At 34.9% G+C, this 27,366-nt stretch overlaps 1 protein-coding gene across 3 annotated transcripts in view; it reads left to right on the forward strand.

Moving 5' to 3' along the window:
- CRPPA (CDP-L-ribitol pyrophosphorylase A) overlaps nucleotides 1-27,366 on the forward strand; it is a 305,209-nt gene that overhangs the window by 105,832 nt on the left and 172,011 nt on the right. For all 3 annotated transcript variants that reach the window (XM_079931749.1, XM_079931750.1, XM_079931751.1), the window contains exon 6: nucleotides 23,647-23,744. In XM_079931749.1, the coding sequence (XP_079787875.1) occupies nucleotides 23,647-23,744 (98 nt within the window). The remainder of the gene's footprint in view (nucleotides 1-23,646; nucleotides 23,745-27,366) is intronic.

Here is a 27,366-nt window from a genome sequence, read left to right on the forward strand (position 1 = left end):
AATTATGGGAATAGATGGTCTTTCCCTCCCACCTACCTTACCTCTCTACCTGCTTCCAGCACATGCATATTGAGCTCCAGTGTATATATCTATCTTTTTTCTTTCTTAAAATAGAGATGATACAATATTTGAATGTATGCACTTTCGTCAAGGTTTAAAACCAGGACTTGGAGCACATGGCACTCATGCTAGGTACTTCATATGTTATTTCATTTGTTCTGTATAATGCTGTTAACATAGATATTACTGTTCTGAATTTTGCAAGTGGGAAAACTGAAACTTAGTGAGATTAGGTACTTTCCTCTAGGTCACATCGTAAGAACAGGATCCACAATTTAATCCCCTTCTCCCTTCACCTTAAGCCTGACTCTATTCTGGGACGTGGCCACTTTGCACTTCTGAGTCATGTCCCTGCTCACATTGACCACTGAAGTGGATACTGGATTCAATCTCTCTCTTTGGTGGGTATGGCAAATGGCTTATAAAATCCAGCCTGCCAGTTCAGGTTCTGTTGGGTTAAAACCGTGTCTTCAGCTGGGAAGAATGATCACACAATTGATGCTGAAGATGTTATCTCCTAGTGCTGTGCTAATAAGCACACAGTAGTATTCTAGAGAGTCTGGGAGTGTGGGAAAAGCAGATAATATTGAAACTGCAGATTTCTAGACAAGACTAGAGAAAGAATAAAAATTAAAATTCAAAATCAGAATAATAGTTTCAAAATGATGGTTTGGGTACTGTTTCTTTCATTTTTAAATTCTGCTAGTTTAACATTCATCACTGAGCCATAACAGTTTTTCCTCTTCTAGAATGGAACTTGTTTTCTCTGTGGTATGAGTGCTTAGTATTCTGTAAGTTGTCTTTCCTGTGCTGCTTTATTTACTTCAATACCAGTTATTGCTGGCCAACGTATTATATTCTGATGTAACTATTTTCTTGTTTACTAAGTGTTTTTCAAACTATAAAATATTTCTAGGATAAATGTCAAAACTTGTAAGAGCTTTTCATATTCCCAGATTGACTTGTCACTGGAACAGCATGTATATTTTGGTCCTTCTTAATTTATGTTCAAGTCCGTCTCTTCAGTAGGGGAATTTTCATGTAACTAACTTCAGGCAAGCTTTTGATGCTAAAATCCTCAAATTATGGTTTATAGCAAGTCTCAAAATCTGACTTTTATTTTATGTTGTTAGGTAAGTTTTATTTTTAAGCTTAATTTATTTTACTGTCAGTATATTTACGTGGATTTCCATTTATAGTGAACTGTTCAGTAAGAGGAAACATGTATATAAGTAGTACTCTCAGATTTCTTTTACAGTCTTTCACACACACAACTTTGAAAAATGTACAGTGAATCACAAATTTACTCTTATGTAAAGCAAAGCATTTTTAATACTTCTTTTTCTGAGGTAGAGAATTGGATTCGGTCATTGTTCTTTAATGTTTAACTCTTTCAGGCTTCGGTGTGTGAAATTTAAAACATAAGCTTTTCTAGGGAGTAGTGTGGTTAATTGGTGCAGCAAGACTCTGGGTTGACTGACAGGTTGGTGAAGAGCCACTTAACAAAGAGATACTGTACTTTTGTCACATAAGCTGGTTGAGCCCACCCAAGCCTGCTCTGTGGGCTCAGACCTACGCAAACTATTAAAATGGTTACAGCAGTAACATACTTTATCTAGATTTACATGTACCATGCAAACAGTCCCAAACACTTGATTTACTATGTTGACCATATCATGGCAAAAGGATCAATACTGTATGCTAAAATTTTCTAAGATGGAAATCCCCTAAGGGATTTCTAAATAAAACATTGCATTTATTTTCTACCATCATCCTTGATCACATATTTTAATATTTTTAATTTTCTGGCTGGAGTGTTTTAAAAATAATTGTATTTTGTTCTCTCCTGGTTATGATTGTACAAACCCAAGTAGGCTAGTACTGTAAAAAAGGCTCATCATAGTTATATAAAAATGGAAAAAACAGGTAACATTGATAATCATTTCATTTTTAACTGGCTTTAATTAATATTACTTAAAATAGTTAATATTAATGTTCATATAGAAATTCATGTCTTTCCCCAGTCATTATGTAACGTTTTCCATTTGCTAAGAACTTTATTTTAAAGGAAATTGATTTCTTGGAAATACCGTATTGCCTATTGGTTCAGAACTTTAGACTTTATTCTGAAAATAGATTTTTATTTTCAACATCATTGATACAGGTGATTTCTTTCAGTGTCAAGTATTTATGCACAGTTAAGCTATAAATCCCCATATGCCTGCTTTTTTATGTTTCATACAATTTTTTAAAGGAATTAAATCAGTAAGCAAGCAATTGAATTCTTTTCTGCTTATACATTGAAAGTAGCTGAATATGCTTTTCAGTTGTCTCTGACTGAAAGGAATAAAATCAAATCACATGTGGATAAAACTGATTCAGTGTTTCTGAGATTTAGGAAGATTCGTGGTGTTATAGTGTGTATTTTATGCATATGGAGAAACTAATGCCTTTGTTTTTTAGTGATCCTTTAATATCTTCACATAAAATCATGGCATTTTAAGTGCATAGCCTTTTCAAATCTTCTCAAATTGAAAAGGTGAGAAACTTTAAATCAGTTTTCTACATCTGTAGAACTCTAGGTTTTTCTTTTCTGATGAGAAAAACTCATCAGGTTTTTCTTGCTAAATAGCCAGTGATGATGCCATTTTATTTTCAACCATGCTTTTTGGACAATGCAAAGCTAAGATTTACATGGAAACTGTAATTTTTTGATGTGTCTGGGTATTGACGATGATACTTCATTTTCCAAATTTTCACGTTAATACCATAACTTGTTTGTAAATACTACACTTTTTGTTCTTCACTCTCTTGAATAGTCCTGCCATTGTATCTTACGTGACTCTGTATCGACATTTGCATCAAGCTTCAATTAGTGAGAACAGGAAGGCTGCAATATGATTTAATAGCAATTTGTTTTCCTTGGACTCTTACTGGAAAAAAAATGTAAATTAGAAAGTTAAATATTCGGGTCAAGATTAAAGAAAGTGGAGTTCACTTTTTTGTTTAACTTTATAATTTCCTTAATTTGTCATTAGTGAGATGCTAATTCAAGCATAAGCAAGTAAATCTGTCATGTTCAAAAACTTCTAAGGTCACAGTGAGGTATTAAGTAACTAGTTAAATAAGACTTAATAACAGACAAAAGCCAGCCAGTTAGGCTTAACTCTGATGTAGGTAGGAAAAAACAACAAAAATGCAAACATGACACTTATGCTTTAAGTAATAATACAATACATTTTATAAATATCCTGATGAGTCACTAGCCTTAGAAAATTGCGTTTCCTTCAAATTTACTTCTCTTAACTAAGAAAGAATATATACTTTGAAAAGAAAAAAAAAGTTTTGCATCGTTTTCTTGGAAAACAGTAATATCCTTACACGTAAAAACACGTGCAGGAGACAAGATGTCACATGTCTGATTCTTATTTTCAGTTGCAAGGTAGGAAACTTCATTTGGTATTCAGTGACTCATTTAAAAATGTGGTTAAGATCTGATATAAAACATCTTAAAAAAAAATCTGCCTTCCCGATGTCCTCCAGGTAAAATATGTACAGTTGAGAAGGAAGCCAATTTACAAAGACCACTTTGACCTTTTAATGTGGGTCTGTATTTCTTTCTCAAATCTCTATCCCTGTTGTCCACTTGTCCTGTAGTCATGGCTTGTTGACTGCTTCTCTTTGCTTGACGGCCTGCTGCCCTTACTGTTCTAAGAGCTTCCTTTAGATAGGTGTTCAGAGAAACCTTAGGCATCTTACTACAGATGAAACTGAGATGAGGATTTCAGTGCTCAACAGTGGTGATTCTGTTTGACTCCTTTAAAATTGTTCATGTGAGACAGAAAATAGACTCTAAGATTGGCTTTTGATTCAGTGAACTGAACAGGAGAATAGAAGATGACTGCCCCCACTTTGAATGGATTAGGACTTGACATCTTTTGGAAATGACTATTTCTGGATTTGATATAGTTGTTTCTTACTTACCTATGAACACAAAAATTTTGGCTCAAGAGGTCAGTATAGTGGATGAGGCCTGGTGGAATTCATCGTGTTAGATGTTTCTAAGAAAATGGAAAACTGACTTTTGGATTTTTTTGCCTACTTGCTTCTAGAACTAATCTAGTATTTAGGTTTACTTCTCTCTTCACCACTGAGTTTGAAAATTTTTTGTAAAATACAAATACCATCCTGAGCACTCATGTGTCCCTACTCATGATTAATTGATGGAAGCATATGTCTAGGTATTCCTTGCTCCTTGTTAATGTGTCAGTGGGTTTATCACACGGTAAAGAGGAAGCTGTGCATGTTAGAGATTTTACATATTACTGTTTTGTGAAGTTAAATGAAGATTCCAAATTGCATCTGTTTTCTAACCCTTCAAGTAAGACCAGATACTTTATGTATACCGAGAGTTCTAATATTCAAGGACAATTAGAGGAATTTCTAAAAGATGAGTATATTATAAATTAGATTTTGACCTCATTTGTTAACTTTGAGATTATACATTATGCCTCCTATATAGGACTTTTAGTTAGAATAACACTGAAATTAAACACTTAGGAAAACACATTATGTATGAATATATTTTGTTAAACTGTATATCCTAACCAAAGGTGGCTAAGTTGTAGGTTGCGAATCACGTTAAACCAGGGGATTGAAAGCTCTTAAAGAATTCCATTGTACTTACAACTAGATTGAAACTTGAGAAAATTTCAAAAGAGTTTGGCAGATGAAGCTGTGATACATTGAAAACTTGGGCATTCCGGATATCTATGCTAGGAGTCCTTTGATGCACCTCCGGGGTAGATGGTTGGAATTGTGCTAATGTTCTTCTCTGCTACTGTCAACTCCTGGGAGAGCAGAGAGATAAGCGGAGGCAGAGTAGTATCCTCTGTTGGAAGGTCCACCATGTCTTTTCTCCTTCTTCCACTTGGAGTTAATAGTATGTAGCTGTAGCATTGAAGGGACCTGCACAAGAGGACAGCTGACCTTCTGAGTTGTTGTCTCTATTTTATATCCTTATGGGCTTCAGTTAATGCTTAATTGGTTTTGGTATTGAGAGTGTTGTCTTCTCTGGTATATTGTGACCTAGTGAACCAGCTGAGACTTTTATGTTACTTTCTAAGTCTCTAAGCATCTGATTTAGGGTTCTGTTGAAGAGTATTCTTAACTCTTGCCTTATTAAGTATGCAAATGAGAGACAGTGTAATTTTGCTTTTGAAGTTTAAAGGTTTAGATGGTCTCTGCTCTTTTGGCATGAGGCGGGCAGCATTGTTAGATAAGCAGCTATCAACCACAACGTGGTCTTGTTATGTGACTAGGGAGTCATGGGAGGCATGTAACCAGGTACTTCATTTCTACCATGTTTCATGGACTCTAAGGTGCCATTGCTTGTAAGAAGCAATGTTATTTTTATACCATTGAGAAAAGAAAAATGCTGGCAATTAAACTACAATGTAATGTTTTATTTTCACTTAGAAACTTATAAACATATTTATTAAATGAGCTCTTTTATGTTTATTTAGGCATATATTTTTATCACACTTATTCATATGTAAAAAGACACAGGCAGAGTTCTGTTTCTGGGTAAGACGGAGCAAGCTCACTCCACTCTGTTTCTCCTAGCAAATGAATCTATATGGACAGAATACATAGAACAGCTGTTTGAGGCTTCAAAGTAAATAGTACAAGTGGATTAATGAGTAAGACCCAATTTTGAAGTACTACCTAACTGGCAGTGAATTATGTCAGGCTCTGTTATGTCCTGACCTGGCTCCAGTGCAGCCCTGGGTCCATTGTCCAGAAGTGGGCATTGGAGTTGACAGACCTCCAAGGAAAGCCCCTTAATTCTGATCAGAGAAGCAGGAAAGGAATTTCCTAATGTTCAGAAAGTGAAGATATCTCCCCTTTTTTCTTTTCTCTCAGTGCTTTAATTCCCAGGCAATCATGTGGCAATAGTGACACTGGCAATGGCATCAGTGGGGGCCCAGAGAAGCCTAAAATTCTGAGAGAAGTGAACATTCCTCTTAATCAGAGTTGCTATGATTCTAAGAGGTGGGATGAACACTGTTGCTGTTCTTAATTTCTCCTGTTGCTTACCTTTGGACGCAGGTGCAATCATGGGAAATGTGTGCAAAATGGGATAAATAGGATCCCAGCTTTCTGGTAGGAGTGATGAAAAGGGATGCACTAAAGAAGTGGAATGTACAGGGAGAGGTTGGAGGTGAGAGAGGATATTACTCAAATGTACAGGATATGATCTGAGGTCAGTTAACATGTAAAGAGTCAGGAAAATCTAAACTCACATGGGAAAGGACAATTAATAGATACCCATGCTGAGATGGCACAGATGTTGGAATTTTCTGAAAAATACTTTAAAGCACTGATTATAAAAATGCAACAAATAAGGGAAAATGCTCTTGAAAGATGAAAAGTCTCAGCGAAGGCATAGAGAAAATAAAGAAGAACCAAACAAAAATCTTAAAATGGAAAAAAAGAAGATAACCAAAATAAAAAACTTACTGGATGGGCTTAATAACAGAATGGAGATGGCAGAGTGCCACTGAAGTTAAAAATATATCATTGGAAGTTTTTTTTTCTGAACTACAGAATGAAAAGAAATGGGGAAAAAAATTAACAGTACTCAGCATCTGTGGGAATGCAGCAGGTCATCTGAATCCTGGAAGCAGAGGAAAAAGTGCAGTACAGAAAAAAAATTTTGAAGAAACTATGAATAAAAACTTCCCAAATTTGATAAAAGACATAAAGCTGCAGATTCAAGAAGCTCAGGTAACTGCACCATGATAACCCCAATGATGTCCATATCCAGATACTTACTTCATAAGCAAACTGCTGAAAACTAAGACAAAAATCTTGAGAGTAACCAGAGAGAAATGATGCATTGCTTATAAAGGAACGATAATTTGAATGAATATAAATTTCTTATTAGAAAACATGGGAACCAGAAGAAAGTAGAATATGATTTGTAAAGTGCTAAAAACGAATATTATTAACTCAGTATTCTATATCCAGCAAAAAAAAAAAAAGAAACAGAAAAATTACCCTTCAGGAATAAAGGTAAAATAAAAACAATTTCAGGTAATGGAAAAAAAAGATAATTTTGTTGCCAAAAGATGTACTCTAAAAGAATATCTCAACAGAGCCTTTCATGCAAAGGAGATGATACCGGAAGGAATCTAGGAACATCAGGAATTAAGGAAGAGCAACAGAATCAATAAATAGAATAGACTCACATAATTCTTTTTACATTTTTAAACTATGTATAGGTTGAAAGCAAAGGTAATATTTTCTGATGAGTTTTTCTATGTATGAGACAGCTGCAATATTGTAGATAACTAAGTGCAACATAAAAACAGTAAGGTAAAGGGACCTGTAATACCATGGTTAGGTTTCTACATTTTACTTGCTGTGGTAAAATATTTTATGTAGACTCTAAAAGGTTAAATATGAATATTGAAATCCCTAGAGCAACCACTTAAAAAAACTATACAAAGAGATTAGATCAGAAACACAAGAGATAAAACCGAATACTAAAAACAAGTTTAAACCAGAAGAGAAAGGAGAAATAGAGGAACACAAAACAAAGGGAGAAGACAAAAATATAAATAATAAAATAGATGACCTAAATCCAAATATATCAGTAATTTCATTAAATGTCGGTGGTTTCGGCACACCAACTAAAAGGTGAAGATTTTAGGATGGATATTAAGATTCGACCGAACTGTATGCTGCCTACAAGAGTTTACTTCCAACATAATGTTTTAAAGGTAGGTTATAAGTAAATAAAAGTAAAAGCACATACCATGTATTCACTAATCAAAAGAAAACTGGATGGCTATATTAATATCAAAGTAATAAAAAAGTACCTTACATAATAAAAGGATAAATTCACCAGAAAGACATAATTCTAAATGTATATCCATTTAACTGCAGAGCTTCAAAATATACTTAGTGTGAACTGACCAAAATGAAGGGAAAAATAGACAAATCAACAATTATAGCTGGAAACTGCAATATTTCTCTAAGTATTTGCTGGAATCAATAGAAGATCAACAAGGATATAGAAAGAGTAAAGAGTACCACCAACTAACTTGATCTAATTTACACAAAACTTTCCACCCAGCAGTAGAAGAATAAACATTCCTTTCAAGTGCACCGAGAACATTCTCCAAGACAGAATGTACCCTGGGTAATAAAACAAATATTAACAAATTTAGAGGAATTGAAAGCATGCAAAGTATGTTCTCTGACAATAATAGAAACAAACTAGAAATCGATAATAGGTAAAAGAAAAACTGTCAAGCTTGGAAAATAAACATTAAATCGACTGTGTCCAAGAGAAAGTCTCAAGATAAATTAGAGAATATTTTGAACTTCATTCAGTAAAATGACATCACACTTTGTAGAATGTTGCTAAAACAGTACCTAAATGCTTATATTAGAAATGAAGAAAGATCTTGAATCAATGATCTGAGTTGCTGTGTTAAGGAACTAGAAATAGAGGAGCAGTGCAAACCGAAAGCAAGCAGTGGCAAGGAAATTATAAAGAGCAGAAATTAATGAAGTTGAAAACAAAATGTCAGAGACAAAAAACCTAAAGCTGGTTACCTGAAAGGATTAATAACACTAATAAACCTATCATGAGACTGCAAAAAGAAAGGAAGACACAACTGGAAATGTTACACAATTGTTGGTGGCAATGAAAATGGCACAGCTACACTGAAATGCTGTTGACAGTTCTTAGAGCGAGAAAAACACATTTACTGTATGATCCAGCATCCCATTCCAATGCATTTACCCTAGAGAAAGGAAAACTTACTTTCACACAGGAAACTGTATGTAACTCTTTATAGCAGTTCTGTTCATAATCATCAGAAGCATGGAACAATCCACATATCCTTCAGCGGATGAGTTGGTGAACTGGTACCACCTGTACGATGGAATGCAACTCAAATGAATGTATATGAATTGTCCATATACAAAATAACTTAATCTCAGAGGAATCATACTGAATGATCTCAAAAGGTTTGAGATCTCAACTGATCTCAAAAGGTTATATTTTGAATGATTCCATTTATATGATTTAAAAAATTTTTAATTTTATTTTAGAGCATAGTTGAGTAACCATGTTGTGTTAGTTTCAGGTGTACAGCAGAGTGATTCAGTTATACATATACATGTATCTATTCTTTTTCAAATTATTTTCCCATTTAGGTTATTACGGAATATTGAGCAGAGTTCCATGTGCTATACAGTAGGTCCTTGTTGGTTATCTGTTTTATATTTTGTCTTTTTATATTTTTTATTATTTAAATTACAAAAATTTATTTTATGTTGCAGTATAGCTGACTAGCAATGATATTCTTGGAGAGACAGAAATGTAGTAACAAGGAATAGATCAGAGGTTGCTTAGGCCAGGGAGCTGGGGAGGGGGGTGAGTACAAAAAGATGGCATGAAGGATTGAACTGCTTTGTATTATGACGGTGGTGGTCGTTACACAAATCCGTAATGTTACAATCATGGAAATGACCACCGTATACACGAAAAGGTAATTTTACTGAATGCTAATAGAGGTTAAGTGTATCTTTATAAGGCCCTGATGGGCAGCAATTCTATGATGCCATCCCTATTTCAGAGAAGTTATACAGAGGAAAAATGGAAGTTTCAATCAATCAAATATTAAGTACTGAAAGTTTGCCAGTTATTTCATTAAAAGCTCCAGAAGAAGATTTCATTTTTGCCCCAGAGTGATGTCATTTGCTCTTACATTCTATTATGCCTTAACGTTTGGGAAAGGGGAATGCCAGAGCCTGTGGAGAATTCTCTTTACTCCATGAACCTGTGAGACTGTCGTTTGACGTTTATTACTCCAATAAAAAAAGGTGGGGAAACTCCTGGGTAAGATGCTGAATTGGGGAAGTATCTCATCTTCTTTACTGATTCTGTTAGCATGTGGAGTGCTTGAGGGCCTTCACATCAGACCAGGTTGCCCGGTTTGAATCCTGGCTCCTGAGTTTACTAGCTGTATAATCCCAGGTGAGTCATTTGTATCATCATCTCTAATGAGGCCATTATGATTTTGCTGGCTAGATTTTGGTTAGAATTTAATATATGCTTTTTATAACACAGAATAATAATAATAATTAATTGTCAGTCACTCAGTGAGCAATAATCCAGTGGTTTGGCCGAGTTACTCTGGGCCTCAATTGTTTTCTACTTTAAGGGAGGCTAATATCTTCTATTTATTAGTAATATTGCATTGATTCGTTAGAATTTAAAGGACTCCCTAAGATGTTTTGAGCTCTTGAAGCATAGAGCCTTATAAATAAAAATACCATTGCTCTTATTTTTTCATGTTATTGGTAGTTTTTGTCTAAGTTAAATTGTTAAAAGTTTACTGATCGCTTTAATAGCATGTTACAGACCTTTTTGTATCCTTATGTGCTATACTGAAGACCTAATTTTGTCCCTTGATCATATATAAAAGTACTTTCTGAATGAATAGAAGTACAGATGAAAAGACTAGTGTACTTTCAGGTAATTTTTTTTTTTTAATTTCGTAAAACTTTTTATTGTCAAATAACCCACAGATACTGAAATCTAAAACTAATTTGTAGCTTAAAGAATAATGCACATGTTTGCATAACATCACCCAGATCATGAAGAGAACTTTGCCACGCACCTCAGAAGCCCTTTCCTGTATTTTGTAGTGGCTAACCAGATTTTATAGCAATCTCCTCCTCATATTTCTTTTGAACTTTATCACTCAAATGTGCATCCCTCAACACTGCAGTTTGGTTGTGATAATTTTTTTAAACGACATTTAAAATCTCAACCTACAGGTTCCTTATCCCTTTATTTTGCTTGCACTTTGTCTTTTGCTGAATTTAGGCCATGTAATTTGTAGCTTTTCTTCTCTTTTGAATTTTGATGGGTACATATTTATGCATGGTACAGTTCTTTATGTTTTTCTTTCATCTACAAAGTCATAGCTGGATCTAGAAGCTTGGTCAGATTTAGTTTCATCTTTTTTCTCAAGACTAGAGATGGTGTGAATTTTTTGTTAGGAGACACCTAATGTCTGGTTACATAATTTTGTGATGATAGCAGCCATTGATACTCAATGCCTGTATTGTTAAGAGGTTGTGTAGGTAGTTCAGAATCATGATATATACATTTGAATTCTATTAATTAGCTTTTAGGTATTGAGGTATTTTCATAAATAAACTTTACTCATCTACTATTTACTTACCCAGTGGTACAGTTTATATGACAAAAATAAATGCTTGATTATTTTTCTTTATCAGTTTTCAAGCAAAAGAATCATCATTCTCTAAAGTTACCAATTATTTTGTGTGTGTGTTTCATAAAGATGAAATACTTCATAAGTTCATAATGGTACTTCCAATTCAATATTAAGTTGTATCTTACTTCCCGCACATTGAGAATCATGGTTATCAAAGCTACAGGGAATAATAGAATTAGAATATTTTGTAAATGTTCGTTCATTTTATTCAACAATGCACACCCTAGGTCTCAAAGTATCAATATTAATGCTATAAACCAATGTTATTTCCATAAAAGTTTAAACGATTTTTCCTACATATACTGTCCCCATTTACTCTCCTCCATTTTTTTGTTTACACTGTATGTTTTCAGGTCGTATAGCTGTTATACAGTGTCCTGTTTTAACTTAAGCTCTCAGTTAGTCGCAGTTCTGCTAGTAACTCTGTTTTATGCTATTCATCGACAATTTTGTTCACATCTCTCTAGACTTTGGTTATCCGAAGCTTGAGCTCTGGTACATTTCTTAGGAAAGTTTCCTGGGAAACTGTTTACTTAATTCATGTTGATAACTGCTTGTGCTTTATACTTGAAAGTTAGTTTTGCAGAATGTAAAATCCGTGGCTCATATATTTTCCCTGGCATAACTTAAATATGTTCCTCTATTTTTCTTACGTAAAGTCCTAAAGATTATCTCATTTTTATTCTGTTATCTGTTTCTGTTTTTTTTGTCTATGTGCCCAAAGGAATGATTTTTTTTTTCACTCTAGTAATTTTGCTAGAAAATGTCTTGGTATTGATTTTTATTGGTAAATATTTGCAGGTATTGATATGTGACGTACTTGTGTGTGTATGGGTGTTTGTGTATCATTTTTAGTAGTCTCTTTTTTCTTCATAGATTTCTATTATGTTTATGTTAGATCATTTTTACCTAACTTTAATGTTTATTACTTTATATTGAATGTTTATTTTAAAAAAATTATTTTTACCTTTTTCTTTTAAAGTATTATTTGTTAGTTTTATACGTGTGTCACTTCTAGTATAGTCTTCATTTCTTAAATGATCTTTTCTTCTATTTTGAGCTCTTTTCTGAGTTCTGCAACCTAATTTGAGTTTTTAAAATTCCAAATCAAATGGTTGTTTCATGTGTTGTTTCATTAGCTCACTGGTTTTTAGCTTGTTTTGAAATAGATTACAGTTTTGATTGGTTTGATGGGCACATCTTTCTGGCATGTTCTCATTATTTTTAAAGGTGTTATTCTGCTCCTTATTGTCTTTTTGCTTATAATGATTTTGTGTGGGGTTTGGCTTTGATATTTATCCATTATTCATTTGGATGTGAAGTTAATTTTCTTGAATTTGAAGAGGAAGACAGTTTTGACGATAGCTCAAAGATCTCCCTCTTTTGTTGCTTTCTTGTGGTGTCCACAAATGTGGAAGCACAATTCTAATATTTTTCTGGCTCTGTTCTCCTATCACACTTTCAGGTGGATCTCCTCTTTCTTTTGATTTTGGCTGCATTGGGTCTTCATTGCTGTGCGCAGGCTTTCTCTACTTGCGGCGAGCAGGAGCTACTCTTCATTGTGGTGTGTGGGCTTCTCATTGTGGTGGCTTCTCTTGTTGCAGAGCACGGGCTCTAGGTGCGCGGGCTTCAGTAGTTGTGGCGCAGGGGCTCAGTTGCTCCACGGCATGTGGGATCTTCCCCGACCAGGGCTCGAACCCGTGTTCCCTGCATTGGCAGGCGGATTCTTAACCACTGCACCACCAGGGAAGCCCGTCCTGTGTAATTTTGATTCCACTTCCAAGTTCTCTTTTAGTTGGACCCTGTGCTGAAGGTGGTGTGTCAATTTTCACAGTATGTACACTTTTCCTTCAGACCTAACCAAGTTCTCTTGTATTAACCCCACAAAAAGTTATTTTCGTGGGTAAAACTCCTCCAGTTAGGACTGCTCTTCTTAAATTTTCAGTGACTATCTGTTGGCAAACTTTAAGGTTCTTCTGTTAACCAATCTGTCAGACACCCTGTTTTACTGATCCCTCTACTTGTTCCCAGATAGAGTCCAGTATTTCAGGTCTTGCATCATTGTTGTTGGTTTGTTTTCATTTGGCTGCATCATGAGGGTTATGATGCAACCTTTGTATCTAAGTTTATTGAAAATGTTGTCCGTGAGTTTTTGATTTTGCTATTCAATTTTGTTTTTATATGGGGATTCTTAGAAATTAAAAACCGTTCCTTTGCTGTCAATGCCACTTTTCAAGAATTCCTTTTTTTTCTCTTTTAAATAAATAATTTTTAGTGTTGGTATTGAGCAGAATACTGCAAATGAATTGAGATGTTTCTTTCAAAATAATTCTCTTAATCATAGGTCACCTTCATGTGCATAATTAAATATTTTCTACTTCTTTCCATATGGAAAATAGTAAATGTATGTATATCTGTATATTCTCAAATGGAAGAGAAAATAATGTGTGTGTACCTAGTAAAGTGAATATGATTCTTAAATGTTAAGTCTACAAAACTTGGAGTTACATTGTTTTGAAGGCATTTTTTTAAGGCTGACCTTATTTTTTACTTTTTCTTCTAGAAAATAGAGATTTAAGATAAGTATTTTAGCCTGGCTATTTCAAAGTTAGGAAGATTTTTATATTTAAAGTTATTTGTTTTGAAGCAAAATTGTTGCATTTTTAAATTTCCTTTCTCTGAAGTTAGATTCTCCTGATATAATTTCCTGATCTCTTTCTAGATATCTAGTTACTTCCTTATATTCACAAATTTGTTTTGTATCCTTTCCTAGAAAATGAGATACGAGATATAGTCTTTTATTCAACAATGCTAATTTTTATTCAACAAATTTTAGATAAGAGAATTTGTATATTAGTTCATAACAGAGTACAAAAACTGGGTGGCCTAAACAACAGAAATTTATTTTCTCACAATTCTGGAGGCTGGAAGTCTAAGATCATGATTTTGTCAGGGTTGGATTTTTCTGACGCTTTTGTGCTTGACTTGTGGATGGCCGTCTTCTACCTGTGTCTTCACAGAGTCTTCCCTCTGTGCGTGTCTGTGTGTACATTTCTTCTTTTCATAAAGACATCTGTCATGTTGGATTAGAGTTCACCCTAATGTCTTCATTTTAACTTGATTAGCTCTTAAAGTGCCTATCTCCAAATACAGCCACATTCTCAGAGACTGGGGTTTAGAGCTCCAACATACACATTTTGAGGGGGACACAATTCACACCCTAACAGTGTTTTAGTTATGCTCGTAGCCCAGAGATGGAAACTAATCAATGTTCAATACCTTCTTGGAGCCCTATGCTAAAACCTGGGGGTAATGTTGGGAAATTATAAGTTACAGAGTTAGGAGTTTGTGGGAGAGAAAGACAAATAGATAATATAATCCAATGTAAAAACTATAATGAAAGTAAAATAAAAATGTAGAACAGGATGAGAGGGAAAAATATCGTTTAGGATGCTAACTTCACATGGACTCGAGTTAGAAAGCTTAAAGTTCACAATTCATGGCAGTATGACCTTGGGCAATTTACTGGCTTTATAGCCTCGCTTAACTCTCTGTAAAATGGGGAGAATAATTTCTCTCCTTGGTTGTTGTGATGATTAAATGAAATGATGTATAAAAGTATCTACCGCAGTAAAAAGCCAAAGCAATCTTAGCAATAATTATAGAATGTCATGAGTACTAAATAATCAGAATGAATGCACTGACAACCAGAATGATTGCTGGCTGTAAGGAACTGATGTGGCTCTGTTGGTGTGTACTGTCTGACCATTTCCTTTGCCAGTAGACTTACAAGGGTCACAGTACGTGTGGATTTCTTTCCACTTCTGAAACTACACCGAGGGGCCTTTTCCCATGAACGTTCAAATTCAGCAGTGCAGTGATTACCTGGATATAAGGAGAATCCTAGTTGTGTGGTTATACGTGTTTGAGAGAGAGATCGTTATGTATGAGAATTGGGGGGTTGGAGATGGGGGGTACTGTAGTTTCACAAAATTCTTCCTGCTGGTTCTGTTCCTCCCTCCTTTTTTCTTCTCCTCTCACCAAAATACATCTAAAGCATTTGCCTAGTGTTACTAATGCAGATGGTGCTTGATGTAGTCCTTACTGGAGAATTAGACAAGGAAATGTGATGGCACTGCAGGCGGGGGGATCATGAACATTATTGCAAAGATCATGATGTGTCCAGGGAATTGTAGGTGGTATTATTTGGTGGCTGAAGAATGAGGTGTAAAGCCCAACGTGTTGTGGGTGATTATATGTTGCCCTGTATAAAATATATGGAGGTGGGAATCCTCTGGTCAGGACTTTAGAATTATGAGTTATCTGTTGAAGAATGCTTAAAATTTTTTTTGCCAGTGAATTAGTTGAGTTCTCCAGAGAAACACAACAAATGAGATATATGCATACACAATAAGGAATTGGCATACATGATTACAGATTATTAAGACTGACAAGTCCAAACTCTACAAAGCCAATGTCCCAGTTCAAGTCCAAAGGCCAGCAGACTACTGTAGAATCAGGAAGAGCCATGTTTCAGTTTGAAGGCTGTTATACAGGAGAATCATCTCTTACTTGGGGGGAGGCTCAACGTTTTCTTTTATTCAGGTCTTAAAATGATTGGATGAGGCCCACCCACATAAGAGAGAGCAATCTGCTTTACTTAGTTTACAGATATAAATGTTAAACTCATCTAAAAACACCATGACAAATACCCAACTTATGTTTGGGCAAATATCTGGGCACCCTGTGTCCCAGGCAAGTTGACATACAAAATTAATCATTATAGCCAGTAAAGTAAAATCAAGTTGCACGTTATTTATTTTTGGCATTATTATTAATTATTGGCAATCATACATATTCTTTGACCATTTAGAAGTTGTCATGCATGGGGATGAGGTATTAACTGAAAATTCTGAGCTTATTAATTATTGCTTACAGCTTTTAATTCTGACTTGTCGATTTCCAAGTTATGTTCCAGTTTGAATTTTATGTTGTCACTATGAGAGCTGTGCAACACTAGATATGATATATAAATGAAGTTATTCAGTGTAAATCAGAGTACTTGTTAAAAATGATTTTGAGGGGAGGGATGTACCCTAGTGCTTTAGATATCAAAATATTTCACCATGTGACACAGGTGGCTTTTAGAAAGATTTTTTAAAAGCTGTTTAAAAGAGAGGGTAGTATGAAAACTAAAACTCAGAGAATAATATTAGTCATCAAGTTGACTGGTCAGGTATGATTTAAAGTTAATTTCAACGTTTTTCCAATTTTTCCTTAGGTCTTTTTTGGGGCGAGAACAAAGAGTAGATTCTTGTGTTAGAGTTTTTATGATTCCAGGAAGTGAAATGACTTTATGGTTTTTCCCCAGTGCGATTGTTTTTATTTTAAACTCTAAATGTTTCTAAGAAGTGCTTTATTAATAGTTAGAACAGCAGATCAAGAATTCTAAAGACTTCTTTTTTCTTTTGATTTCATCATTAACCTCAAGGAAGTTGATAAATACTTTGTTTGCATTGAGAAATAATAAGGATTAATCATATTAATGATTGGAAAGTGTTTTGTGGTTCATGAAAAAAGTGAATTTTAAATAATGTGCCTTTTTTCCCGTCTTCGTGAGTTGGGGTATACTAGAATAACTGTGGAAGAGAGGAGGTTCAATTTATTTGAGCCCTGTTCCTACAGCTTACATTCCTTCCCATTTTGGCCCTCCATCTGCATGGTACAAGTACAGTTATGGCAGATGCCTGTTTTTGATGAAGATCTTAAGTACATCAACGTTTTCAGTTAAGCCTGTCAGTGCATGTTTGTGGATTCATTAATAGAAATCATGTAAGATGTTTCAGCCTAGGTCTAATGGACAAACTAAGATATGAACGATTAGAGCTAGAAGGTATCCATTTTAGCTTCAGAGGATTTAAGTGATGAAAACAGGGGACTATTGATTACTCAGGATGTGTATTCCATTACTATATAAAACTACTGCATATTTGGTGAAACTTTGAAACTTGAAAAGCAGGGGGACGAAGTTGATAGGGATTGTTTATCAAACTCTGAAATGTTAAGACCACAAAGGCACCATTTGGAATTAGAGATGGGTTGTATTTTGGTAAGATAAAAGGAATCTTAACTTATTTCATAATGAATGTATATGACCATGATAGCATTTATTCTGTGAATATTTATTGGGGATATACTTGTACAAAGCATTCTGGATAACTTTACACATATTAATTCATACAATCTCATTAATTCTCATGTAGTATCTTTTATTATTCCCATGTCTCCTGTTTTTCTTTTAGATACTTATAAACTCCTTATAGAAAATTTGGCTTTACATAGTAATTGTTAGTCTCTCATCTCATTTCATACATGTAAAATGCTGTCAAAGTATGAATATACTATTTTCAGATACAGAATTTGTATAAGATTTTGAAAAATTGCATTTACCTCAATAATTTAACAAATATTGGCCACCCAAGAAGTGCCTCATACTTATAATTGAAATACAAACATTGCGTTTTTTCTTATAATATTGCCTTTAAAATATTGGGCACGAAATGTCTAAATTGTAAACTCCAGTGAGCCATGCAGATCAGAGAAGGAGTTGGGTGGGTTTGGGTTTCTTTAAAAATTTCACACTGAAATATCAAAGGGAAATGAGTAACCCAACACATTTTTTTTTCTCACTAAATTCGTCATCCTTCAGTTGCCACAATATGGAGATGAGAGAAAACTACAAACTTATCCCCAAATTATTATACTCAAAAAGACTTATACCATTTTGATGGGATTAATCAGCTATCGTAGGTAATTTTTATGTTTTTTTAAAGGTAGAGAAACCTTTTATAAACCTCACATTATAGAAAATCAGTGCAGTGAGTAAGCAGAGGTTTTCAACCTGGCTGAACATTAGAATCACTTTTGGAGCTTCAGAAAGTACAGGCGAGAATTTTGTTGGATGAGTTATAAGCATATGTATTTTAAAAATGTAAAGGCAAAACAAAAAGGTACTGAGAGTTGATTCTTAAGTGCAGCCATGTTTGAGAACCAGTTGAACCTAGTTTAGACTTTAAATGACCTTAGCCGGATAGAAAATTTATCATTGTTGGTGCTAAATGGTATTGATATGGACTGTAGACACTATTAGAAAGTGGCCAGTCTGGCACAGACTTCCATGTGGAATACAAGTAACTGGGAATTACAAGAAGTCAGCAGACAATACAGAAACCAACAAGATAAAAGATTGACTTTGTTCATTATTATGTTACGCTGTCTTGAATCTAGGTCCTTATTTATGTTTTGCTCAGTTGATCTTTAATAAACAGAATTAATTTTTTAATAAATTTATCCAGCTTTATTGAGATATAATTGATGTAAAACATTTTAAGTTGTACAATATGATGGTTTGTTACATGTACATATTGTGAAATGATTATCACAAATAAGGTTAGGTAACAGATCCATCACCTCACGTAATTAAAAATTTAGAGAGATGAATTTTAAAGTCCTCTACTATTTATATGTGTGTATGTGTGTGTATATAAATCTATTTTTAATTGTATCTTATTTGTTTCTTGGGTTAGAATATTTTTTTATTTTAATATACTTTCAAACTTCAAAGATGGCAAGAATAGTACATATAACTTCCATCTGTCTTTTACCCAGATCACCAGTTCACGGATTTTTTACATTTTGACCCATTTGCTCTATCATTTGTTCATATGTGAGCTCATTACCATTTCTTCTTGTGTATGTTCATGCTGTCTTTTGCTCTTTCTCTCTCTCTCTAGCTTTCTCCTTCTCTATCTCACAGAATTGTGAGATACTTAGTGGGTGTTTTAATCTGTTAAATTTATGGCAACTTCTTGCACAATAGCAGACTAATAAGGACAATAAAATTAATAATCCGTGAGTCAAATGAGAAATCACAGTGGAAACTAGAAGTGTACCAGGTTAGAAAAAAATGAATGAAATCTTTTAAATTGAAAATGAAATAATTTAAACTGAAAAATATCACAATGTTTGATGTATAAATAAAACTGTTATTAGAGGAAAATTTAGAGCCTTCAATGTTGATCCTTGAACAACATGGGGTTTGGAACCTGACCTTCCTCACAGTATAAAATTTGTGGATAGCTTTACAGTTGGCTTTCTGTGTCCACAGTTTTGGATCTGTAGATTTAACCAATCACACTCATGTAGTACTGTACTATGTACGTATTGAGAAAAACAGGTGTAAGTGGACTCTCGCAGTTCGAACCTGTATTGTTCAAGGGTTGACTGTATTAGAATAAAGGAAAAGCACAAAAGCCCACTATTTTTTTTCTTTTGTAAGAAATTAGAACAGTGAACTAAATCTATAGATAGTAAATGAAGAAGATATTGAAGAAAATACTGAACATTCATAAGTTAGAAGTCAAGCATAAGAGAGAATCAACACAACTTTTATTTGAAAATGTTAATAAAATTGGTAAAACCTTGGTAAAAATGATCATGAAAAATATTGAAGGCTCAAATAATTATTATCAGAAATGAAAAAAGAGCATCAGTGATGATCCTATAGACATTGCAATGAGATGTGAGCAACTTTGTTCGTCAGCTTGGGCTGCCATAATGAAATACCATAGACTGGATGGCTTAAACAACAGGAATTTATTTCTCACAGTTCTGGAAGTTGGGAATTCCAAGATCAAGGTGCTAGCTGATTCATTTTCCAGATAAGGGCTCTCCTCTGGGCTTGCAGACAGCTACCTGCTTGCTGAATCCTCACATGGATGTGAGAGGAAGGTTCTGGTGTTTTTTCCTCTTTTTATAAAGGCACTAATCCCATCATGTGGACTTCACCCTATGAGATGATCTTCACTTCATGATCTCATCTAAACCTAATCACCTCCCAAGGACCCTACTACCTAATACCATCACATTGGGGGGTTAAAACCTTCAACACGAATTTTGGGGGAACAGAAACATTCAGTCCATAGCTTTATGCTAATAGACTTAAATTTAGGTTAAATGAACACATTCATAGGCAAATACAACTAGGAAAAGTTGTTCATCCATTTAAGATATTGAATCTAATTAAAAACGCTACCGCAAAGACAGTTGGCTTTTACCAGTGAATTTTACAGAAACATTGAAAAGAAGAAATAACAACAGTCATACACATTTCTTCAGAAAATAGAAAAAGAGAGAACTTTCCAGCCCATTACATGAAGGCAGTATAAATGTTTAATAAACCTCTCACAAGGACCTTATAAGAATAAAATTACAGGCTAATTTTTATCATGAACATAGAAGCAAAATTCTAAAGGCTGCATTATCAGATTAAAAAATTATGATTTGGAAAAAAGGAAATAAAATTTTGTTCACAATTGACATGTTTGTATATATAAAAAATTTGAAATAACTTGTAAACCCTTAGAATTTATAAGTGAATTTAGCAGTTACTAAATGCAAAGACTGTATAGAAATCTTAAGATATTTTTATACGTCAACAAGTAGAAAATGCAACTAAAGATATTATTTACAATAGCATCAATAATGTTTTTTAGAAATTTAACAAAAGTTGCAAAAAGACTCTACACTGGAGACTGTAAAACACTGAGAAAAATTAAGAAAGATCTCAATAAATAGAGGAATATATTATGTTTATAATTGAAAGGCTTCTGATTTTAAAGATGTCATTTTTATCTAAAAAGCAGGTGAGGGACTTGCCCGGCTGTCCAGTGGTTAGGACTCCGCGCTTCCACTGCAGGGGGCCCCAGTTCCATCCCTTAATAGGGGAACTAAGATCCCTCAAGCTGCACACATGACCAAAATACTTAAAAGTAAATAAATAGGTGATTTTGTGCAAATTTATTGTAAAATGTATATGGTAATGCAAAGATTCCCGAACAAAAAGCTATTTAGAACAGCTGACACGTGGCAAAAAATTAATGCCAAATTGATTTTGAGTTACTTCATTTTGTTTATACAGTTGATCTTTGGACAACATGGGTGTTAGAGGCACTGACCCTCACAAAATTGAAAATCCACATATAATTGATAGTCAGCCCTCCCTATCTGTGGCTTTAACCAACTGAGGATCATATAGCACTGTACTATTTCCTATTGAAAAAAATCTGTGTATAAGTGGACACTTTGCAATTCAAACCCATGTTCAAGGGCTAACTGTATCTCAGTTTTGGAGGGGGATAATGTCCGTTTTAATTTGTTGTTGATTTACATTTGATAGAGCTTGGAATTCTATAAAGGATATATGATGAAACAAGGAAGGGAAATCTGCATATGTTGTGTTTTGTTTTAAAAAGTATTGTTAATGCATTATTTTATGAATTAGTCAGAATTGTTGTGGTACCATTATATATGTAGTAAATTACTTTGTACTTACACAGTAAATTTTTTATTATAATGTTTTTGGTGTATGTGAAAGAAGCATTTGGAAATGTAACTGGATTTTTGCTAGGACATTACAAAGTCCAAATTTCTCCAAATATTTAAGAGAATACAATACATACATTTGAATTAACTTGGTTTTCAAAAGCTACTGCTCGTACTATAGTTACATCTAAAGCTTTCAGGACACTCTAGGTATTCAGGAAAGCATGGGACCTTCATGTTCTGGCTTCACTGAGTATACCACTTCATAGCTCCCTGCTAAATCATCCAATGATTTTTTGAGTACTTATCTTGTCTCTTGTCACAATAAGTTTATGCTTGTACCCTTTCTACCCCAATACATTAAATTTTTAAAAAATCTTGTTTCTCTTAATCACTTTCAAAGCCTCTTGGCTCTACTAAGCAAAGTTTACCTTTCAAGAGTGAGCTCCTTGCTCATTTTAGCATAAAGATTTATTGAATCTTGTCAACCAATTTCCCTTTCTAATCACAGTGATGTTCCATAGCACTTAATATCTGTACCCTCCATTTGTGTTCTTAATTATATTTAATTTTATTAGGCTTGTGTAACTTAAAATTATGGACATTTTCAAGTTGGTAGGAACCTGAATCTGTCACATAGGTTCACAATAATATTGTTTGCAGGGGCATCATGAGACATAGTGTGAATATCGGGTGTGGCTCTTAGAACATATACTATTATTGTTAAGTGGGAGGTAGGTAGTAACAGGAATACCATTAACTGGTGACATTATTATTTTAAATGTTTTGGACTTCCCTGGTGGTCCAGTGGTTAAGACTCCACGCCTCCACACTTCCAATGCAGGGACATGGGTTTGATCCATGGTTGGGTAACTAAGATCCCACATGCCGTGCGGCGAGGCCAAACAAACCAAACCAAAACAAAACAAAAATCTCTCTTAGAATTAATAAAACAGCTATGACTTATTGAAAAAGAAAATAAAGTTTGGTTCTCTCCAGCTTTTTTTTGAAGAATCATTAACTATTGCTAGAATAGTGTTTCTAGAGAGCCTGTTATGTGGAGTTGCCAGTGTAAGAAGCAGCTAGGTCCTAAGTTAAACTCAAGTTTGGTTTGGGACTCCTATTTAAAACTAGACTTTAAAAAAAAATCCATGACATAATACCATGAAATGTGTTCTTAACTGGCAGCAGTATAACCATTTCTTGGTATTTTAGATCTGTTTACTGTAAAGGAGGACTGCATGTATTTGGGGAGAGTGCATCCAGGGTTTACAAAAGTGAATATCACTATGTCATACAGCTTATGATTTTAAATTATATCATCTCAAGCCTTCCAAATTCGAAGAAAACCTATTTTTGACTATTTTCACTTGTGGTAATAGTTAAACAGGCAGGAATTTAATTGAATTGACTGGAATGGCAAGGAAAATGCTGTGCGTAGCCAGGGCACCAGGTGGCACAGTGAGCTGTACGCAGGAGACATCTTACGGCCTAACCAGAGGATCTGCCTGGGAGATGGGATTCAATCAGATTCTGAGAGATTCCTTGTAAACGTGGAAGGATTGAATTCTTGAGCCAAGTAGCTGTCACCTGCAGTTACTCTCTTCAGATATATCCAAAGATCCTTATTTCTGTTGCTTACATGATGTCCTGTTTACCCACCCACAAAATGTTAAAGACATAGATTTACTGACTTGGATGGTCAGTTGAGTCCAGGACATCTCTGTGCAGTCCAAGTCACTTCACTTGGCCTAAAGCCCACACCTCCCTATTCTTGTTCAATAGTTATGAACAGCGGGTTAGTATAGGTTTCAGCATACTAGGGCTTTGTTCCATATTCTGTTTGAAACAATATTATTTTTCTTTTTTATCTCAGAAAGAATTTCACAACAAATTTGTGTAGTTATGGACACAAAAGAAGATGAAGAACATGTAGGTCATCGTCTTGAAGAAATGCTGAAAAATGAATTAAATGTAAGTATTCAAAGATCCAGTTTGATAAAATACATTTGATTGCCACAGATTTTTATCATACAAAGATGCTTTCCTTGAGAAGGCATAAAAGTACTTTCAAGCTAATTTTCGTATTTTGCTGTAATGAAATCCTGTGTTTTGCCATCACTTTTGACTTGAAATACAATTAGTTCCCCTTCTCCACCCCTCTTTTGGATTTCCTCCCCACCTTCATTCTCCGAGTTCTATTTCTCCTTTAAAATTCAGCGTCAGTGTGACTTCTTTAGAAAGCCCTCCACCCCCACCGCGCCCCGGTGCACATGAGCCCCTGCGTGAGGTTGACACTTGTCTTGAGAATCACGGTGCCCAGCACATGCTAGATGCTTACTAAAGTTTGTTGAATACATGAAGAAAAGAAAGAGATTAAGAAGAGAGAGAAAAAAAGAGAGAAACAGATATGCAAAAGATAGCATAATTATGACATTGAAGAAGTGAATGGATGTTTCTTGCCCCCCCCTCCCTTTTTGGAACTGATCAAGGTCCAGGTTAACCTCATATTTAATATTAGGGTGAAGGAAATGCAAGAAGTAGCCGTGAGTGTGAAGCGGTGTATAGGAATTATTTACTACTTTTACCCCTAAGGACATCCATTACTTTTGTGACAGTTTTGTGCTTTGAAATGTTTTGCTTGCCAAGGTGATTTTATTGTTTTCATCAGTTTCCTTGTTTTCATTAAAATGTGTAACTGCCTGGGTTTATGATCAACATGTCATGGCTTTTTAACAACATACATAATTCTAGTTGAAAGCAAAAGGAAAAAGTTTATTTTAGTAAGCTAGTTCTACCATGATAGCACAGTCAGTAAAGAGAACAGGCTCTGGTATCAGATTGCCAGTACTCAGATATCTGTTTTATTGCCTCATTTCCTTATCTTAAATTGAAAATGTTAATAACATCTGCACTGTAAAGTTGTTGGGACAACTGAACTTTAAAAATGTATTTTAATGTGCTTAGAAAAGCATCTGCCATACCGTAAGTTTTCAACGAATATGAACCATAAGAGACTTAACAATGGCGTCTATTAACATCTCAACTCGTCAGTTGAGATGAAGGTGTGATAGTATTAAGTAGTAGATACTACGAGCTCCCAAATTTCAGTCCTGTATTAAATACATGAACTGTTAAATACATAGATTCCTGGAATGTGTAAATATTTAGTGAATCATCTGGGATAAGTTCTGGAATTTCAGTTTTTAACAAGCTCCCCGTGGTCGTTTTGATGGCAGTCAGTGCTAAATCCTACCAGTAGCATTTGGAGCAACAATCTAAAACTGGAAAGAAATGGCAGCCGCCTCAGCTGTCTCTTGGGTGTAAACGTTATACTTCAATCTTCTTTTCCAAGTTGCCTTTATTCGTAGACTTTCTGAGTATTCCTCCTCTGTTGCTGGAAGTTTTAGCACCTTGTTCTTTGCTTTCTATCTCAAATTCACCTGTTAAGAATCTGTTCCTAAGTTCTGTGCCCTAATTTCTCTGCTGCACCCTGCAGGATATTTAAGTGTACATAACTTCCCATTGTCTGACCTCATGAGGCAACGTGTTGCCTGAAAAATAGTCTTCTACTCTTGGATAATTTCATTCATGCTTTATCCATTCAGTGCAGGAGCCAATAAGATTGAATCCTGAAAGAGTGTTACTGGGACTTGGGCTATCAACCCTAGGTTTAGAGAGCTGGGTTCTACACTCTTGTTGAGCATCCGACTGATGCATCCTGTGTCACTCATTCCTCGGTCTTCCCAGTGTTAGATTCTACAAAGAGTCCTTTTTGTTACAATTATTATGATAGTCTCTTTTTGTTGCTACTTTTCCTGTATATGTTTGGTAATTATTGATCTAAAACAAATAGACTGCCAGATATTTCTTCAGCAAAGATAGGTTTCTTCAGGATAAACAGACAATTGAAATTTGGGGTCTGCAACCATGACAAGCCACATGCAAGTCCCCCCATAGCAAGGGAAGGACACTTTTATAGAAGGAGCAAGGAAGTTGGGAGGGCTAGAGTAAATAGACAGCCTGTGGTTTCTATTTGCTGAGTCCTTGCCAGGAGAGAAGAGGACTGTTTCTTCTTGTTGGGCTCAGCTGTAGTCGCAGGGTGTGAGGGCTCCCCCTTCTGGTCTCGCAACTCTGTTTTAAGAGAGAAATTTGTTTATTCATTGCTTTGTGTGTTTTTTTCTAATTTTTATTAGAGTATAGTTGATTTACAATGTTGTGTTACTTTCTGCTGTACAGCAAAGCGAATCAGTTATACATATACATATATCCACTCTTTTTTAGATTCTTTTCCCATATAGGCCATTACAGAGTATTGAGTAGAGTTCCCCGTGCTATACAATAGGTCCTTATTAGTTATCCATTTTATATATAGTCGTGTGTATATGTCAGTCCCAATCTCCCAATTTATCCCTCCCCCTTTCTTCCTTGGTAACTATAAGTTCGTTTTCTGCATCTGTGACTCTATTTCTGTTTTGTAAATAAGTTCATTTGTACCATTTTTAAAGATTCCACATATAAGCGATATCATATGATATTTGTCTTTCTCTGTCTGACGTACTTCACTCAGTATGACAATCTTGAGGTCCATCCACGTCACTGCAAATGGCATTATTCCATTCTTTTTTATGGCTGAGTAGTATTCCATTATGTATGTGTATACGACATCTTTTTAATCCATTCATCTGTTGATGGACATTTAGGTTGCTTTCGTGTCCTGGCTGTTGTATGTAGTGCTGCAATGATACATTGGGTCCATGTATGTTTTCAAATCATTGTTTAAATAATGATACGGAATTTAGGGATACACAGAATGGTGTGTAACTGGCGCTGTGTGATTTTTTTTTTTTCAGGGCCTTCGCTTCTCAGGTCCTGTCCTTCTCATTTCCAGTGTCCGTTGTTTTCAGTGCACTTCATCTACCTACCTGTTGGGCCCAGTCTGGATATAGCCATTATCTTAACTGTGCTGAAAAATAAATACTAAAGCTATTTCTTAACTTCTGACCACAATATTTTACCTTTCCTTATCTTACACTAAATTACTCTAACTGCACATACTTAAATTTTATAGGAAACTCTAATCCCACTGTCTTCTCTCTTTCAGCTCCCTTTTGTTTCACCCTTTACTTCGATACCATGATCCATCACTTGAGTGGATCATGGATCTTTTACCAGCATCTTTAATGCCCTTGTCCTTCTATTAAACCCAGTTAGTAAAACCTCATTCATGTTATCCGTCTAACTTTTCACTTCTCTGAGCCTGTATTCAGTCTTAACACTGCTGGAGAAAAGTATACCACAGTGTAGATCATTGTACTTTAAAAATACTGGTCTTCGTTCTTCACTGGGCCCTGAATGTTGTAAAGCAAGCATACCGTGATTCCATTGTGAGCTCCCCATTCTCCTCAGTGGATATTTTAAACCTTTTCCTCTCTCCTTAAATGTCTAACCCAGGTTTCTTAACCTTGGCACTGTTGGCATTTTGGACTAGATATTGTGAGGGACTGTCCTGTGCCTTGGACACTGTTTAGCAGCATCCCAGTCTTCTACCCACTAGATGACAGTATTATACTCCCTAGTTGTAGCAAACAAAATG

This window comes from Stenella coeruleoalba (assembly GCF_951394435.1).
Source record: "Stenella coeruleoalba genome assembly, chromosome: 9".
NCBI lineage: Eukaryota > Metazoa > Chordata > Mammalia > Artiodactyla > Delphinidae > Stenella > Stenella coeruleoalba.